This window comes from Mus caroli, chromosome 18 (assembly GCF_900094665.2).
Source record: "Mus caroli chromosome 18, CAROLI_EIJ_v1.1, whole genome shotgun sequence".
NCBI lineage: Eukaryota > Metazoa > Chordata > Mammalia > Rodentia > Muridae > Mus > Mus caroli.
In genome coordinates, this window is record NC_034587.1 from 46,806,927 (window position 1) to 46,825,312 (window position 18,386).

An 18,386-nucleotide genomic window follows, 5' to 3' on the forward strand; every position below is an offset into this window, starting at 1 on the left:
ATATTTCAGTAGTATTAGAGTTAATTCTTCTTTGTTCTGTAGAATTTTTATAATAACTCCAACTGGTCTGAGAGGATATTTTTGTGTAGAAGATTTTTTGTTGCCACTTCACTCTCATTGCTGCTTGTGGATCTGTTTATGTAATTTATTTCTTCTTGGTTTAATTTGCACATATATATCTAGAAGCTCATACATCTCATTTAGATTTTTTTTCCAACTTAGTAGAATAAAATGCCCTTATGATTCTCCTGAATTTCATTGGTATTTGTTGTAAAGTCTCTCTTTTCAGTTCTAATTTCATTAATTTGAGTCTTCTTTTAGATTAGTTAAACCAAAGGTCTGTTTTTAAATTTAGTTTATCTTTTCAAAGGCAGAACCTTTTGTTTCACTATTTCCTTGTGCTGCTATTTTTTGTTTGTTTCATTGATTTCTACTTTGATTTTGATTATTTCTTCTTATCTACTTGTTTGGATTTAGTTCTCTTTTTTCCACATTCTTCAGCTGCATGCATCATTAAGCTATTTAAGATCTCAGGGCTTTGTTTGTTTGTTTGTTTGTTTAATGTAAGCATATTCCTCCTAGGATTGCCTTGATTTTGTCTCATAGATTTTGGTATGTTGTGTCTTCATTTTCATTCTATTCTGGGATTTCTTTTTTATTTTATTCTTGATTTCTTCAGTGACCTAATGATTGAATTGTGTGGTATTTAGTCTCCAGCAATTTGGATATTCTCTCTGGTTTCTGTTAATATTAATAGCTAGTTTTATGCCACCATAGTCAGGCAGAATGCAGGAAGTTAGTTCAGCTTTTCACTGTTTGTTGAGAGTTGTTTTGTGCCATAATGTGTGATCAATTTTGGAGACAGTTCCATGAACTGCAAAGAAGTGTATCTTTTATGTTTGGGTAGGATGTTCTGTAGATGTTTGTTAGGTCCATTTAATTTATGATGTCCTTTATTTCCAACGTACACATTAGCTACATAATCAATTCCACCTATTTCTTCCCTATTCAAAATTATGACCATTCTCAAGTTATCCCTTAAAGTGACAATTTTTCTATAATTTGTAAAATAACCATTACCAGACCCTCCCAAACCCAGTGTTTTGGGCTGACAACTCTCTATAACTTCTTCCAGCTGAACAAGGGTGACGAAAAAAATTTTAAAGGAGTGGAGAGCGGTAGCAAAATTAGAAAATTTGGTTAGACTTTAGGAAAGCTAGCCTTAGCATTTGTTATCCAGTCTCTTTTGCTTAGAAGGATCAGGGCTTGACTGAAGTTCTGACTCGGTCCATCTGAAAGGTGGATGAGGCAAGATATTCTGGAATTCATGACAATTCCCAGAAACAGGGGCCAAGCAGATCATTTCAGCATCTCTGAGGGTGAATCTCACCGAAGTTGTATATTCTGTAATATATAAATCTCACAACCAAAATTTTAGTACCACTAGGATTCTGTATGGATTGTGCAGGGTGCACAGATTAGGTATAGAAGAAATTCTGCTCCTTGTTCGAGCATGTGAAAGACAGCTGTTTTTTTATGAGTTAATTTTATTAATAACCAATTATAATAAGTCTTCATGCTATGTGAAAGATGGCACAAAGAATCTTTACCAGTCCTGTTTGGTTCTCTTGAATTTTTCTAGTTCTTCAGGGAGTCTCCTCCTGTCATATCTGATCCATATCACTCTTAATGGGGTCCAGAGCCTATTCTCCTTTTTTTGTCAACACAAATGCAGAGCCATTCTCCCAAAATAGCATGTCCTTGGTCCAGTAGCAAGAAATAATTAAATGTTTAGCTTGACCTTTCTCCCAGAGGATTTTTAATATAATTACCAAACTCAAAATCACACTCATGAGGTGGCAGCAGGGCGGGGACAGGTGGTGCGGGCTTGGAATGAAGAGTTCCTCACGTACAGGACTTTCTAGTAGTGCCAGACACCCCATCTCCTGCAGCAGAAGCAGTACAAGGGACTGGCTAGAATGGAGCCAAGCAGGTCACACTGGACCAGTGTGGACCTTCCTCCATGGCATGTGCAAGTAGGTCTGAATGATCCCATGTTTGTGGTGCCAGCCTTACCTCGTCTTCATCCGTGGTGAGCAGCCTTTGTTAGTCTAGTTGTGTTGAATCCAAGTGCAGTTGTGGATGTTGTTTGGACACATTGCAGAGCCTCTCTGGTGGTGGCCAAGTCCACGTTCCCTTAACTGGGAAGTGCCTGCTGCCTACTTCCAGTCAAAGGCTGCATAGTTTGAAGTTCCTCTGTTCTGGTCAGAGGAACTTTGGTATTTGGTTCCTTACTCAGCTGCACGTGGACTGGGCTGTGCTCCACTAATACACTAGTGCCGGCTTTTATTTTCCTTTAAACAGTGGTGTGCATGTGTAGGAAATGACAAGCGAGTATTCAGATCATACGAGGAGGTATTCCTCAACTGCATGTCAGTCAGATGGCAGTTTATCAGCATCATATTTATTTGTATTTTCTCAGCAGATATTAAGGTACAACTGCGTTTTCTCAATTGTCTCTAAGGACCAGAGTTCTTAAGTGGCCCAATTGTGGAACCAAGTCTTAGTTGTGCGGAATCAGTGCTGATATCACTGGCTCACGCTGTCACATGTGTTTGTTGCTACTGCTTGACCTCACGGGATGGACCCTCCAGTTCCAACTGCTCGAAACAGACAGACCCTTCCAAGCACCATTCTTTGAGTAGCAGTTACCTATTTAAGACACCTCACACAAAATCTGCCTCAGGAAAGTTAATATATTTTAAATTATTTTAAAAGAAACTCAGCATCGTATTCTTTGGCCTTTCTTAATTAATGCTTAATGGAGGCAGTGTTAACATTGTACAGTGTGTGCATAGAGGAGTCTCCTATTATTTGAAGAAGAACATTGCAAAATGAGGCTTTCATTGCAGGGAAAAAAGAGAAGAAGAAAAAAGAAAAAAATCACACTCATTTTGATAATTAAGACAGTTCTAAGCAAATGTTATCTGTTGAGACAGTGCTTCTACTGTCCCCTGCCCCAACTTTCATGAGATCAAAGCCTAAATTTTTTATTTAATATTTCTTGTCTATTACTGTATGAGCCTATTTCCAGGTTCTCTTTCTATATAATTCTCAAGGCCTAAATTTCACTGTCTGAGATAGGCTAGGTACCCTATCCCCTGCCTTCCATCTAATTTTTTAAGATTGAATGTCTCAATATTTTAATATCAATAATTAAATTCCCTTTTGCTTACTGTATAGGCCTATTCTTGGGCTTCTAATCTGTCATACCAGGAATATCGATCCCAGAATTCCCGTGGAGCTCATGTTCAAAGAATTTGAGTATTATCTTGGCATAGACCTTTTTAGATTTGCTTTATAACATTATTTCATTCAACCTCCCTGACTTCTCTCTTCTGTAGAGCTTTATGTCTCTGTATACTTAAGAACATTTAAACAATTACAGTATACTCCCTTCTATCCTTCAAAGAATTAAATCTCATTTATCTCTATCCTTTATCTGCTTTGGAGGCCTTTACTGTCTGCCTCTCTCTGTCTTCCTACAAGCAACCTGTCTCTGCACAGCCGGGCACCCAGTGCCTCTGAGCCCAAACTCTTTGTATTAGTTCCAAACTGTGTGGGGGAGAGAAGGGGGATCCCCATGTGGCTTGGGCAAAATCTGTATTCCCTTCTATCTTTACAAACAAATAAACTTTAGTATTCTATCCTTTGATTACCTGCTTGCAGGAAGCAGGCTGCTTTTACTATCTGGGTTCTCTGCCTCAGAGCAGCCATCCTGTCTCTTTTCACAGCAGGGAATCCCAGGGACTGTGTGCTGAGCCTGTGTTTCTTTGTTCAGGTTTGCTGAGATGGAGCCACATGACTCTGGTCTGCTCCCTGAGAAACCAATATTCCCTCTTCCTAGACTTACACGTCACTATGAGTATGTGATCAATCCGAGAATGACTAAATTAATAGTGGATTCTCGCCTTCCATGGTATGTGCCATCTGTTGTGTGTAGCTTTCACTCTCCCCTCAAAGCTCCAGGAACGGGCTGTGCTACCAGCCTCCACCCAGTTTCCCTTCAATCCACAGATAAAAGATACACATACAGGTTGCTCATTTTCAACTTGCCTTCTTGGCACAATTGCTGGGCATTACTAAACACTCGCTACTAGCATGCCCTTATTAATACTCTTAGCTCCACACCTCCCACCTTCCCTAAACTTTAGTGCCCGTTACATCTAGTCCCTGCTAAACATCCCTGACCTATTGGAGCAGCCAAAGACTGCCGCTCCTCCTGAGACCTCACATGGCTCCTTGGTCATTCTCCAGAGCATGGTAAACTCTCCTCTCCTCCCTTCATCTGTCTCTTTTTTCCTCCAGGGACCCAGAAGTCCCGCTTATTCCTTCCACCCAGCAATTGGGCCATGGCTTTCTTTACAGATCAAGAACCAATTGGAGAACAGGTTTTACCATCAGAACTGCCCTTACAAGAAAGGGCAGGCTTTTTGAGAGTTTTCTATTGTCTGAGTTAAGAGTCACCATTTAAGGGTCAACATATATGTTGCTAGTCCTCCTATGCCACTTAGTCATCTCTGGTCAAGCAGAGGTTAGGGATGTGAGATTTCAGAGATACAGCACTGAGAGATCTCTGTGATACAGATGAGTAGGGCCTACCTACCTATACAGGGAAGTGAAGGCAGATCTTGGTGGATCTGGGGGGACTGTAGGATGAGAAGTCAGCCAAGACAGAGACTGTGGGGACACTGCAAGATCCAGGAGGAGCTGAGTCACCTGACATTGCAGAAGTGAGATTACAGATGATCTAGACATAAAGTCAGTTAATCTGGCAACACAGACAAACTCTTAAGAGACTCCAGAATGCCAGTCAGGTGAGGAGGGATCAGGTCCTATTTGGTAACACAGAGTAAAAAAGCCTAGATCAAAGTAGCGTGTATTTACCAAAGGTTCTCTGAGTCCATGTGAACTGAAAGTATACTTGGGCCAGCTTCCTTCTGAGAGTTTAGGGAACATTTAATTTACTTATGAATCTATTGTTGTTTAAGCCAAGTTATCTAGAACTCTTTAATTTAGAGACAGAAAAATGTCACACAAATAATGCATCTTTAGGTTTGATTTTAGCCGTGTGCCAGATAGAAAAATCACTAAAATCTTGATTTAAAATGATCTTATAGGGGCTGGTGAGATGGCTCAGTGGGTAAGAGCACCTGACTGCTCTTCCGAAGGTCCGAAGTTCAAATCCCAGCAACCACATGGTGGCTCACAACCACCCATAATGAGATCTGATGCCCTCTTCTGGTGCATCTGAAGACAGCTACAGTGTACTTACATAAAAATAAATAAATAAATCTTTTTTAAAAAAAAAAAGATCTTATAAAAAGACTGTAGGGCCCAGGTGTACACTATAAAAGGAGTCCATGGGGAGGTACAGGTTTTTTGTTTGCCTTTTGTAAACAGTCATTTAACAAGGTATATATGGGGCTGAGGAGATGGTCTCATCAGTAAAGTACTTGCTAGCCAGCATGATGACATGAATTCAGATCCCTGACACTCACAGAAAAATCTGGGTATGGTGGCACAGACCTGTAATCTCAGCACTGGGCAGGAGAGTCTCCGGGGCTTGTTGGCCTGATAGGCTTGCTGTATTTGCCAAGCTCCAGGTTCCTTGGGAGACCCTGTCTCAAAATATGGTGAAAAGCCCTTGAAGAAGATACCACAGTTGACTTCCTGTATGTATGTATACACACACATACACACAGAGTGGGGTGAGGCACAAGGGACAGACAGATACACATACAAAGAGATACCCAGAGAGAGAGGGATAAGGATAGAGGCAGGGAGGGGAAGGAACAACATAGGGAGAAAAGAAACAAATTCAAAAGGTGTTAGCCCTGGTCCATCTCGGTTTTTCGTAACTTCTGCTTGTCTGTCAGAAGATGCATTCTACTGTTGCTGAGGTGTTGGGGATCCCTTTTTATCCATTGAGTCCTAGAGAGGAATAATTAATTTGCCTAGTTTAAGCTTCCCCATTGTAACTACCATAATTTTAAATTATCTTTGGTAAAGTTTACTCATTTCTCAAAAACTAAAAAATAAAATATAAAAGGTCCATATTGTTTATGCCTGAAGTTAGGTAGAGTATGAGATATAGGAGTTCTAGACTTGAATTTAGGAAGACACACAATTCTGTTACCCGAGGCACTTTGCTGGACACCATCTGGTATATCACACATACTACAGAGTTAGTCTGGGAAAGTGTTCAAATCAGCTGTTAGCTGAAATCTGAGGGTGAGATTTTTTTGGTAGTCTATAAATAGCAGCAAGAAGCAGTGTATATAAGGCTCTTCTGTACCTGATAGGTTGCTGCTTTTAGGAGTTTTATAAGTAGTCTCCTCTGTGTTTGTCTTCTGACACAGAACTATCAGGAGGCTATTTGAACATTCGCCTTTTCATAAACTTACGAAGTTAGACTGCAGGTGGTTTATATGGCTTTACCAAGAGTTAGGTTCTCAGTGCTGTCACCAAATAGTTGACAGAACCAGCTGATAGGGGAGGAATAATTTGTTTTGGCTTAAAGTTTCAGGGGGTCGAGTCTTTTGATTACTTGAGAAGAAATGAGTATGGTGAGAGCTAGCCAAGAACCATAGAAAAAGGATGTGCTATCTCTTTGAGCTTGTTTTCTCCTTTGCCTTCTTCTGTTTCATATGCTTCTCTAGCCAATGAGATGTAACCTGCTTTATTTGTAGCTCATCAGTTTTCTTTCTCAGTTAATCCTATCTAGAAACATCTTCACAAACACAGCCAGAGGTATGTCTCATCAACCTAGGTGAATCTAGACCCAGGCAGTAAAATATTAGCCATCACACCAAGGTAGCAGAACTAAAATTAAAAGGTGTTCGAGGAAGCAAGATGAAAAGAAATTTGATTCATTGAAGTGATAGGTTCTTAATTAGAGTTAAAGGTTCAGTTTTTGTCTTACTGTTTGTAGTGAGTTGTGTTTTAGTTGTTAATACACCACAATTCAAGAACACCAGAGCCATGTAGCCTAGAGTTCTTAGCACTATAGACAATACTTGGAAAACTTAAATAGTTTTAAATGGTTATCCTCATTGGTTATAATTAGTCTGTGAGGTCAGAGAGATGGCACAAAGGTTAAGAGTACTGGTGGCTCTTCCAGAGGACCCAGGTTACATTCCCAGCACCCACATAAAACTCACAGCCATATCTAACTCCAGATCCAGGGGATCCTATACCCTCTTCTGATCTCTATAGGCACTGCATGCACATGTTGCACAAATATATATGCAGGTCAAACACCCATAAATATAAAAGAAAATAATTAAGACCATGGGAAGCAGAGAGCATCCCTTCTAGCTGGTGTCAAGACATTATGCTGCTGCCCTCTCAACCCTGCCCAGTGCACAGCAAAACACTCTAAAATAGCCTGAATTCATTTAAATTATTTGGTGAAGAATTAATAAAACTCAACTAACAGTGTAATTAGCAGCATGCTGGATATCTTATATGTATTGATTTTCATTATTCCTGTACCACACTAATTCTGAGAGTTATGGTTAATACAATTTGGGTGACATTTGTTATAGGTCTGAGTGCTCATTATCAAAACTACCTACTGATATTATTAATCTTTATAATAATTAGTATTATCAGAGTCATTAGCATATATTTGAGATAACAGCCAGTTAGAATAACTTAAAAATGAAATTTTCTTTAATATGTCATTCAAGACCGCCTTTAACATGTCTTTTTCTGAGAAAAACACAAATTTAAACATTAATAGTATAACTGATAAAGGTTTATTTTTTAATAATTACAATAATTATAAATATCATAAATTTTATTTTAGGGTATTAAGACTTATTAAGATAATTTTGAGAAGAATCTTAATTTATAGATATGTTTCTAATATACATGTTTCTACTGTTTTGTTTAAAGACATGCTCACATTCAAATGGAAGTACATATTATTTTTGTTGTATGAAAAATAAAAGGGAAATTTACACAAATGGATTGATTTATTTCCTAGGTATAACTCTGCTAAATAATTCTAGATTGTGTTAAATAAATTTTCTCAAAACTTTTTAAAATAAATATGTAATTTTTGTCATCTTATAATGCAGATCTGACCGGAGCTCAAGATGGAAGTGTCAGAATGTTTGAATGGGGCCATTCTCAGCAAATAACCTGTTTTCGATCTGGTGGCAATTCAAGAATTACAAGAATGAGATTTAACTATCAGGGAAATAAGGTACTATTGAGAATTAAATGATTTTTTTTTTAAAAAGTTTGGGGTATAAATTCACTAGTTTGAGGTTTTTAACAGAGTGTTTAAAAGTACTAACTCATAAGAATTCTTCTGAAAGAACATTTAGTATATGTATACTATAGTTTATGGTACATATATATCACTACTAAGCTTAATTTAAATGTACCCTAAGGACCAGTGCTCTATCTTACGTTTCTTTGACCAGTAAGTGTCCAACTTTTTAGTTCCTGGAATTTACTCAGAGTTTGATTCAGTGCCAAGCAGCAAGTACAATTTGGGGTGTGTTGGATCTAAGTCATCTGCATTTGTGATTTTGTATGCATTCTAAACCTGAGAAGCACTGCCTTAGAATGGCATGTCAGCAAACTGTCAACTAGCCACACGGCTTTAATAGGAATTTTGATATTACAGTTCCATTGTTTAGTATGTTTTCTTTTAGTATTTTCTACTAGTGGAGTTAAGAAGAATAAAGACCTTATGGAGGGCAAACCTTTAGTTACAGAGCCATTGAAGAGAGGGTGTGACTAGGAGGTGTGCTGTGAGATTTTTCTCCTAGAAATGACAGGAAAAGTACACCTATGACAGCTCAGCGATACGGTACCTAAGCAGTAACCACACAAATAGACGACGTAGTGGGAAATTTCACAGGGCCCTAGACCAAAAAGAGCATAGGCAACTAATGACTACCAAGAGAAGAAGAATTGATCTCTTCCACAGACAAGCCTCGTAATTATCCAATACAAAATCGTCAGCCCTGAAAGCATATATATAAATAACACTAAGCAGACTGGGCAAGTTAGTTATATATTTATTCATAGATATGTAACAATAATAAAGAAAAGAATGCCATAAATTTTAAGTGGGGCAAGGAGGAATGGAAGGGAAAGAAAGGGGAAATGATGATATTTTATTTAGTTTTTTTTTTTAAGAAGTTTGCTGAAACACCTCTAGACCATCCCTTTACTAACTTCTCACATCGCTACTTATTTCCAATCAAGGGCTTAAAGTATAAATTAGTCTGGTATTATCTTCAGGATCACGCATCACTAAAAGTTTACATAGATCCTAGAAAATAGCCTTTTTTCTTTCCCTAAATTTCTATGATGGTGCTCACCAAGTTCACATTTCAGACTGTTTTGGATTTCAGATTTTTTCAGATTATGAGTGCTTAATAAGTGTAGTCTGAAATATTATGTTTTTATGCTTTCCATTTTAGTTAACTGTGCTGTTGCTTCTAGTTGGTGTATGTTAATCCATAGTTCCTTTGATGGAACGTCTTCCCATTAAGGTGGTAATTTGAATAACATAATTAAAATAAGTAATATCTTTTTTTTTTTTTTTGGAGAAACCTTTCAAGATATCTTTTACCAAATTCATCAGTATGATACTCAAACTTTTCTATAATTTGATTCTGTAGTCTGGCTTATTTTTTTTTTTTTTTTAGCATTAGCACTTACTAGTCCTTCATATAGTCTGTTTTAAAATAAAACAGGCTTTAGTTCATTGCCTGCCAGATATCTTGCTAAGCAGTTAACTTTTCATTTACTTTAACCATGTGATGGAACCAAATAGCACAACACCTATATATGCTCTAGCCTTCATTAAGGAATCATCCTTAGTAAATGGTAGAGAAGACTCAATCCATCCCAGTTATGTAAATCAGTTTGGATGTGAATTACAGATAGAATTGGGCACTCAAAAGACTGAAATTTCAACAAAACTAAGATAAATAAGACTAATAAATGACATGAGAAATTAATTAAGAGATTCAGAAATGCTATCAATGAAACAACATAGAACAGGGAACCGTTTTTACAAATTAAAAACACAGTTCTCAAAAATGGGCGTCAGTGAACATAAATGTAAAAAACAAGTATGTATGTGTGTATGTTGAGGAAGCACCAAATAAGAAATTATCCCCTGGGAAATAGTTCAGGGAATATTTTAGAAAAATCAAAGTAGTAGGGGGAAACAGTACTTGTTATTTGTTGAAAGCAAAGAATATAATTTCACAACAAAAGGGACTACCTAGTACTAAGATGATTTGACAGATATGTGTGCACATATCCTAGGTTTTGTTTTGATTCAAGTATAAAGAAATAGTCCTCTAAATGTGAAAGAAATGGAGTTGTAAATGTTACTCACCTTATTTTTCAAACAATCGGAATCAAGCTGTTCAAAATTCCTATTAAAAGGAGAAAGTTAAAGTTAGTAGAGTTATATTTACAGAATCCTGTTCGATAAGGAGTGAGAAATAAGTTGACGTTCAGCCAAACTGTATTTCAAATTAACACTATTTGAATATATATTCTATGTTTATACCTGCTGAAGAACAAATCTAGCTCTACTCCAGAAAACAGAATAAACTAGAAAAAAGGGCTAGGTAGTGAGAAAGTAAAACAAATATAAAAACAGTAGGCTATCAGAGTTTTCAGAAAACATTAGAGTAGTAAATAAACAATATGAAGTTTGCCAAAACTTGGATATGTTCAGTAATCATCACTGAAAATTAAAACTTGATAAATATTTTAAATTTTGACAGTTCCTTGTGTTACTAATATGTAAGAATAAATAAGTAGTGAGTTTCAAATATTTTGCTTAAAATTGATTTTACCTTCAATTTTCAAATATTTACATTTTTTGAACTTTGGGAGGGGAGGGCAAGAGCATACTGTGGAGGTCTACGGCAACTTCGAGGGGTTTCCTTCCTTCCTTCACTATATGGGTCCCAGGGAACCAAATGAGGTCATCAATCTTGCCAGCTTCATCTTTCAATTTTAATTGATGCAAAGCGTTCCCAACTCTAAATTTTTAGTCTATATAACATAAAGAGGTGTATGAATGAATGGTCAAAGCAGCGCCTTTTATAATAGAATAAGTTGAAAACTGTCTATAAAAAGAAAGTTTACAATTGTAAGACATCTATACACTGCAGTGCCACCCCAGTACAAGAATAGCTAGATTTCTGTCTTGAGAGGTTAGTTAAAATCAACTTAAAATGTAAACTTTTATCTGTATATTATCCAATTTGCTATAAAAATTTATATTCGTGTTTAAATATTCATAAAAAGAAATCTTACAGGAAATAATCAGCTTGTTATAATAGGTGGTTGATCTAGAATTAGAAGAAGACTGGGTCCAAAATAAACATGAGTTTTATATAATTTCTAAGCATGCACCTTTTTTGTTTGTTTGTTTGTTTGTTTGTTTGTTTGTTTGTTTTTTAAACAGGATCTCACTCTGTGGCTCATATTGGCCTTAAGTTCATGACAATCCTTTCTTCTGCTTTAGCCTCCTAAATGATTGGGGTTTACAGGTGTGAGTCCCCTTACGAGCATGAACTGTTTTTATAATGTCTTAAAAAAAAAAAAAGCTAGCTATTTTTACCTGTGAGGTCTGTATCACATTCTCCTATACTTAATTTAGTGTCTTCCCAATTAAATTTACCTTGAGATTCAGAAAAAGAACTATTTGACTATGATAATTAAGTCTTATTTTAACTTTCTATTGTTTGTGTATTTTTACTTTTTGATTAAGGGTTTTTTGTTTGTTTTGTTTTGTGCTTTTGAGGGATTTTTGTGTTTTTTGTTGGTTTTTTTGACATAGGATGTTACACTGTAGTTTAGTGTCCCAAGATACTCGTTATGTAGGCCTTGCTGTCCTGAAACTCAGAGCAATCCTCCTCCTTCCTCAGCCTTCTAAAGGGTGAATCACAGGTGTGTAGTGCCATGCCAGCTCACCTGATTTATGTATTTTTCAAATTGCATGTTTTTGAAAGACCTTATTTTAGGTTTTTGGGTTTGTTTGTTTGTTTTTGTGAACACCTATATTTGTATTTACACAAAGGTTTTGTATGGCCTAATAGTTAATTCACTATGCATTTTTTTTTAAAAGAAAAAGTTATAAGAACTATATACACTAGTGGTACACATTACTTAACTATGTTTGCTTCTTTCTACACTGGAAGTTTTCTTAAAGTGGTATATAAAAAAATTAAAAGGTACAGTCTTTAGCAATCAAATGCTAAACATTGTGTCACATTGATGATAAAGATAAATGTGTGCTTTTATTTGCATTAATAATTTGATTTTTTTTTTAAAGTTTGGAATTGTTGATGCTGATGGATATTTAAGTTTGTACCAAACAAACTGGAAGTGTTGCCCAGTTACTGGGAGCATGCCTAAGCCATATCTGGTAAGCAAGAAATTATATATATATCATAGAAGTTTATGTTTAAGAACCAAGGCTAAGTTTGAAACAAGTAATATTAAAATTAATAAATAAAACACTTCTATTCTTATCTGTTCAGTTGCTATTATAGGCTCCTGTTGTAATATGTAAAAATTACTGAGTAAACTTTAGAAAGTTAATGGGTACAGCACCACACCTTCAGAGACTCACAGAAAATACTGGAACGTTTTCTAACCTCACTAAGCTGTAAATCAGTCTTCTACCTAATTAACATGATTGGCAGATGTATCAGATTATTTTCCTTACTTAGCTCTTACTTACGAACAAATTAGAAAGGGCATCTTGCTGCTGACCCTGTTGTTTTCATCTCTATTTAAGAGTGTGGATTCTTCATAAAAATTGGCCTACAGAGATGAAATAATGTACTTACTTAGTCTGTTCTTTAATAAAGCCCTTTACAGAACTAAACATAAACAATATGTATTAAAAAAGACTAAGATTATGCATTGTGGTTCTGTTAATTCACCTGAAGTTAAAGGTTAGAGTTCAGTATTGATCTGAGTAAACACAATGGAGGATTGTTTAGGGTAACTTGAAAAGGATTTCGTGAGTTCTTTTCCTCCTAGATTTATTACACTACAGTGTGAAATGTGTAAGTTTATATTCCAGTGAAAAGACTGCTTGAGACAATTGCTTTTCTTTTTTAATTGATAAAATGTATCGTAGTAAGTTTGCTTCAACTTTAAGTGTGATTGTAACTTTTTATGATTTTTCAACAATTATGTAAAAGCTTAAATGTTTCTGAAAAATACATAATGCCAATTTGACAAAGATACTTACATCTAAAATAATCTTAAATCCTGGTTTCTGTCTGCATAAAACAGCTTTGTTTTTGTTTTTTCCCACTTAACTAGATCTAGGGGGTATTTGAAGTTTAACCTCTGTATGTTTGCTTTATAAGATGTTGTTGGAACAAAAGTGAAAAATATGGTTCAGAAACTGTATTTTTTACAGAAAGGGGGAGAATCAACATGAAAATTTCTTGTATTCTCCAACTTTTTTAAAGGTTCAGAAGATAGAAACTATTTTTAAGAGACATAAAGAACATGATCACATTTTAGTCATACGTGTACTTGGTCTTGGAAATTCCACTAGCAACAGTAACATTTGTTGTTTATAACCATTCCAGGCTTGGCAGTGTCATAACAAAACAGCCAATGATTTTGTCTTCGTTAGTTCCTCCTCTCTGATAGCTACAGCTGGTCTTTCAAGTGACAATAGGTAAGAGATGTAGCTGAAATAAAGTGTATATGGATAGCTAAATTTATTTTTTGTTGTGTATTCTTTTGTCTTAAGTAGTTAGGCCTTAGGAATTTTTATCAAAAAGATTTTTTTTCATAAATCATTTTTAGTGGCATAAAACTTGTAAAATTCTAGTACCATTTAAAACAAAAACTATCCTTTTTTCCTCCATTAATTTAATTTTTATTCTCATATTGAGAATTTTAATGTTTTTAGTGTTCTCATATTGAGACTTTAGAAGAAAGGATGTGGTTGTTGGTGAAATGAACATTTCTTTGTATGTTATTTTCTATATATCCAGAAAATTTGAAGCTGAAAAGGTACTGTTTATTTATTGGCCATCTTATTTAGTTAACTTGTTTAGTCTTCACCATGCCATAATTACTAGGTAGGTCATTTTCACAACAACATAGGGAACTCAGATCAACCTGCCAGTTTGCATGAACATCTGTCTTCTTCACTCACTCATGCAGAGCAGCTAAGCTGCTCAGGACCATGAGCTTGCCAAGCTTCTGATACTCATCTTTAAGCCTCGGTTTGTACTAGAAACTAGCTTTGAAGATTGTAGACTCTGGCCCATGTTTAGTAGAAAGTGTGTGTGTGTGTGTGTGTGTGTGTGTGTGTGTGTGTGTGTGTGCGCACGCGCGCGCGCTTCCTGTTATATTAACTAGCATTTTCTATGACTTGTGTGTTATTTAGCTGATACATTGGGAAATCAGTAAATACATCAAGTAATTTCTATAGTCAGCCTTCATTAATCTTATTTTTAAGTGCATGATTATCAAAGCATAACTCAGTTTTGTAAGTTAGCAGTTTTTTATGTGAGAATGTTATGTACACAATTTTTATATATTTAACAACAAAAACATTCCTTTAAAGAAAGTTCAGGTATTTAATACTAGGCTTATTTTTTTATTCTATTTTTCTGTCAGTTAAAAGAAATCCTTCTTTTTTTTCCTCCAGAAACATATGTCTATGGGATACACTTGTAGCGCCTGCCAATAGTTTAGTCCATGGTAAGTTTTTTTGTTTGGTTGGTTTTTTTTTTTTTTTTTTTGGTTTTCTAAGACAGGGTTTCTCTGTATAGCCCTGGCTGTCCTGGAACTCACTTTGTAGACCAGGCTGGCCTTGAACTCAGAAATCCACCTGCCTCTGCATCCTGAGCCACCACGCCCGGCCCATGGTAAGTTTTAAAGGCAGTTTATAAACTGAAGCTCCAGCTAGGAATGTAGCTCATTTGGAGAGTGCTTGCCTCGCATACACACAGTCCTAGGTGTGAACCTCAGCACCACATAGCATGTTAATACATGTCTGTAATCTCAGCACTCAGAAGGTCAAGGCCATCCTTTGCAACATAGAGTTTGAGCCTGGACTATAGGAGACTATCTCAAAAGAAAATCATGAATTAAAAATAATTTCAAAAGAGATTTGTGTTTAAATCAGATTACAAGGTTAACTTTGCCCATGATATCAGTATTTGAAGACAAACAGATACTTGTGATTAACTAGAGATAGTGGGACAAAGACAATATTAAAACCATATGTTGGGGCTGGAAAGATGGCTCAGTGGTTTAGAGCATTTGTTGCTCTTGCAGAGGACCTGTGTTTTATTCCTAGTATCCTCATGTTGGTTCACAACCATAGGTAACTCTAGTTCCAAAGAAGCTGATATCCTCTTCTGGTGTATGCACATGGTATATATACATACATGCAGGCAAACAAATCTTAAAAAAATAAATAGCATCTCTGTATGTGTGCACATGCATATTTGCAGCCGTGTATGTGCTAGCCGATTGGCAAATGCAGAGACCTGAACATCAGAAACCTCATACTATGTACCCTCTGGCCACGCCTATACAACATTGTATTGGATATTCTAGTAACATATGCAAAAAAGAAAAGCTATGCAGACTAGAAGGGGAAAAAAATAAAGCCAACTTTTAGATCATATAATTGTATGAAAAATCTAAAAGAGAATTCCTAGAGCTGATGTGGGCTTCACAAAACATTGTCTCAGGACAGTATACTAAACCAGTTGCTTTCCTCTGTACCAACAGTGGATATATGTAATTTGAAATTTGAAAAGCCTTATCATATTAGTGCCCAAAATAATTACTGAAGCATTGGTCAAACAAAACACATACAGGATGTGTATGTAGAAAGGTACAAAAATAATTAAAGAAGTCAAAGAAGATCTAAATTAATATAGAATTACAGAGCTTTGAAAATTTAACTTTGTTTATAATGCCACTTCATCCCAACTTTATAGATTCAACAGGGTAAATGAAATACAAGGAAACTGTTTTGCACATAACAATAAACAGACTCTAAAGTTTGTATGAAAATAACAAATAACCAACAAAATACTGAAGAAAAATAAATTTAGAGGACTCATACTGCCTAATCCAATTAATGTAAAGCTGCAATAAATTAAGCATTGTGACAGTGGCTTTTTAAAAAGTTAAATAGAGCATTGAAAAAAATAGAGAATCTCATAAACTCCCTTATATATCATGGACTTTAACAGAAGCACAGAAGAATTCAGTAGAGAACGGAAAAAAACAAAACAGTTTTCAATATAGTGCTAAAAGAATTGAATAGTGTGGGGGTGGGTAGGGGACTTTTGGGATAACATTTGAAATGTAAAAGAAGAAAATATCTAACAAAAAAAAAAAGAATTGAATAGTGACATGAAACAACCAAAAATACCTTTAACACAGACCTCACTTTTCACAAATTTAGCTACAAATGGGTTGTATAGCTACGTATAAAGTGCAAACTAATGGGGGGGGGCAGGAAAAACTAGGTGGCTTTGGTTTGGAGATGATTTTTTTTCTTTTTTTATTAGATATTTTCTTTATTTACATTTCAAATGCTATCCCCAAAGTCCCCTATACCCTCCCCCTGCTCTGCTCCCCAACCCGCCCACTCCTGCTTCCTGGCCCTGGCATTCCCCTGTAGTGGGGCATATGATCTTCGCAAGACCAAGGGCCTCTCTTCCCACAGATGGCCGACTCGGCCATCTTCTGCTACATATGCAGCTAGAGACACGAGCTCCGGGGGTACTGGTTAGTTCATATTATTGTTCCTCCTATAGGGTTGCAGACCCCTTCAGCTCCTTGGGTACTTTCTCTAGCTCCAGTTTGGAGATGAATTTTTACATTTAACAGTTAACAAACAGTTTTATGAACAAAGTGATGATATATCCAAGGATTTTTAAATAGTCTTTTTCTCATTATTTGAATGGTAAGTAAGCTTGTGAAAATATGATCAAGATAAAGTAATCCGGAAAAAAGTCCATTCAGTGTGCTACAAGATAACAACCACTTTGAAAACCTTAGAATTATAATAAAGTTAAACCTGTGCCTAGCATGATCCACCTGTATGTACTGTTTTATATATGAAAGCTACAAAAAGGCTTGTACAGGAATGTGCTTAGCAGCGTTATAATATTTATGAATGTATATTTATAAATTGTCATACTTATATAATAGATACTATTCAACCATTTGATGCTATTGTGTCCAGTTCTGACGCAAAACTGTAGGCAGTTTGCTAGAACAACCCTATGTCTACCTCTGTTTTCTTCTCTCCACGGTCATTCTTCATTGTCTCATGTTTGGTTTATCCAATCATTCCTTACATTGCATTGGTTTTTAAGTTGGCTTAGGCAGGAAAGCAAGTCTGTTCATCCCATCTCACGCACCTAATGGAAGCCTGTTTCTTCTATTACTAAGTGACTTTAACCTTCTTGTTTTGACCTTCAGCTTTTACCTGCCATGATAGTGGGGCTACAGTTTTAGCCTATGCTCCCAAACATCAACTCCTCATATCGGGTGGCAGAAAAGGTTTCACATGTATATTTGACCTTCGACAACGACAACAGAGGCAGCTTTTTCAGAGCCATGATTCCCCTGTTAAAGCCATTGCTATTGATCCAACTGAAGAGTACTTTGTTACAGGATCTGCAGAAGGCAATATAAAGGTAAATACAGTTGATACGTGGTATCTATAATATGAAAACAATTAGAAACTTAGGCCCTTATATTTATGATACCAACATACTCCAAATAATAGTTGAATTAGTTCTATTTTAGCCAACAATGCTAGTTACTGTTTAATAAGTCCTTTAATGAATGGACATACTTTTAACTTTAAATTTTATATTTTTACTAGTTTTAAAATATGCTTAATTAATGCTTAAGAATTAAATTTTCTATGGATTTAAATATATTTCAGATATTATAAGAAGATAAATCTTAACTCTATTCTTTGTTATATGGTTACTAAATTTCTAGGTTAGCTGAATATATCCTAGCAGAATTATTTTTCTTTGATTTGAAGCCACTTTTTTAATTTCAACCTGTTGCTGCTGGTAAGGCTACCAGGGTTTCAATTCTCATCACTCTCAGAGAAAGAAACAAGACAAAACAAAGAACTGAGAGGAAATTTTATAACAAAGTAGAATTACACACTCAAGCATCACATGGCTAGAATTTTGGATAATTCCTTTTATAAGCAAATCTAAATAGAGGGCAGGATTGTTCACAAGATGAAGTACTACAGGGTAATCTAGGAATAGGTTTGGGATTTTCCCCGA

The 18,386-nt window shown here is 35.9% G+C and overlaps 1 protein-coding gene across 4 annotated transcripts in view; it reads left to right on the forward strand.

Moving 5' to 3' along the window:
• Positions 1–18,386, forward strand: part of Dmxl1 (Dmx like 1) — a 129,757-nt gene that overhangs the window by 109,016 nt on the left and 2,355 nt on the right. For all 4 annotated transcript variants that reach the window (XM_029471979.1, XM_029471981.1, XM_021150434.2 and 1 more), the window contains 5 exons: positions 8,148–8,275; positions 12,395–12,487; positions 13,674–13,765; positions 14,750–14,802; positions 17,554–17,771. In XM_029471979.1, coding sequence (XP_029327839.1) covers positions 8,148–8,275; positions 12,395–12,487; positions 13,674–13,765; positions 14,750–14,802; positions 17,554–17,771 — 584 coding nt within the window. The remainder of the gene's footprint in view (positions 1–8,147; positions 8,276–12,394; positions 12,488–13,673; positions 13,766–14,749; positions 14,803–17,553; positions 17,772–18,386) is intronic.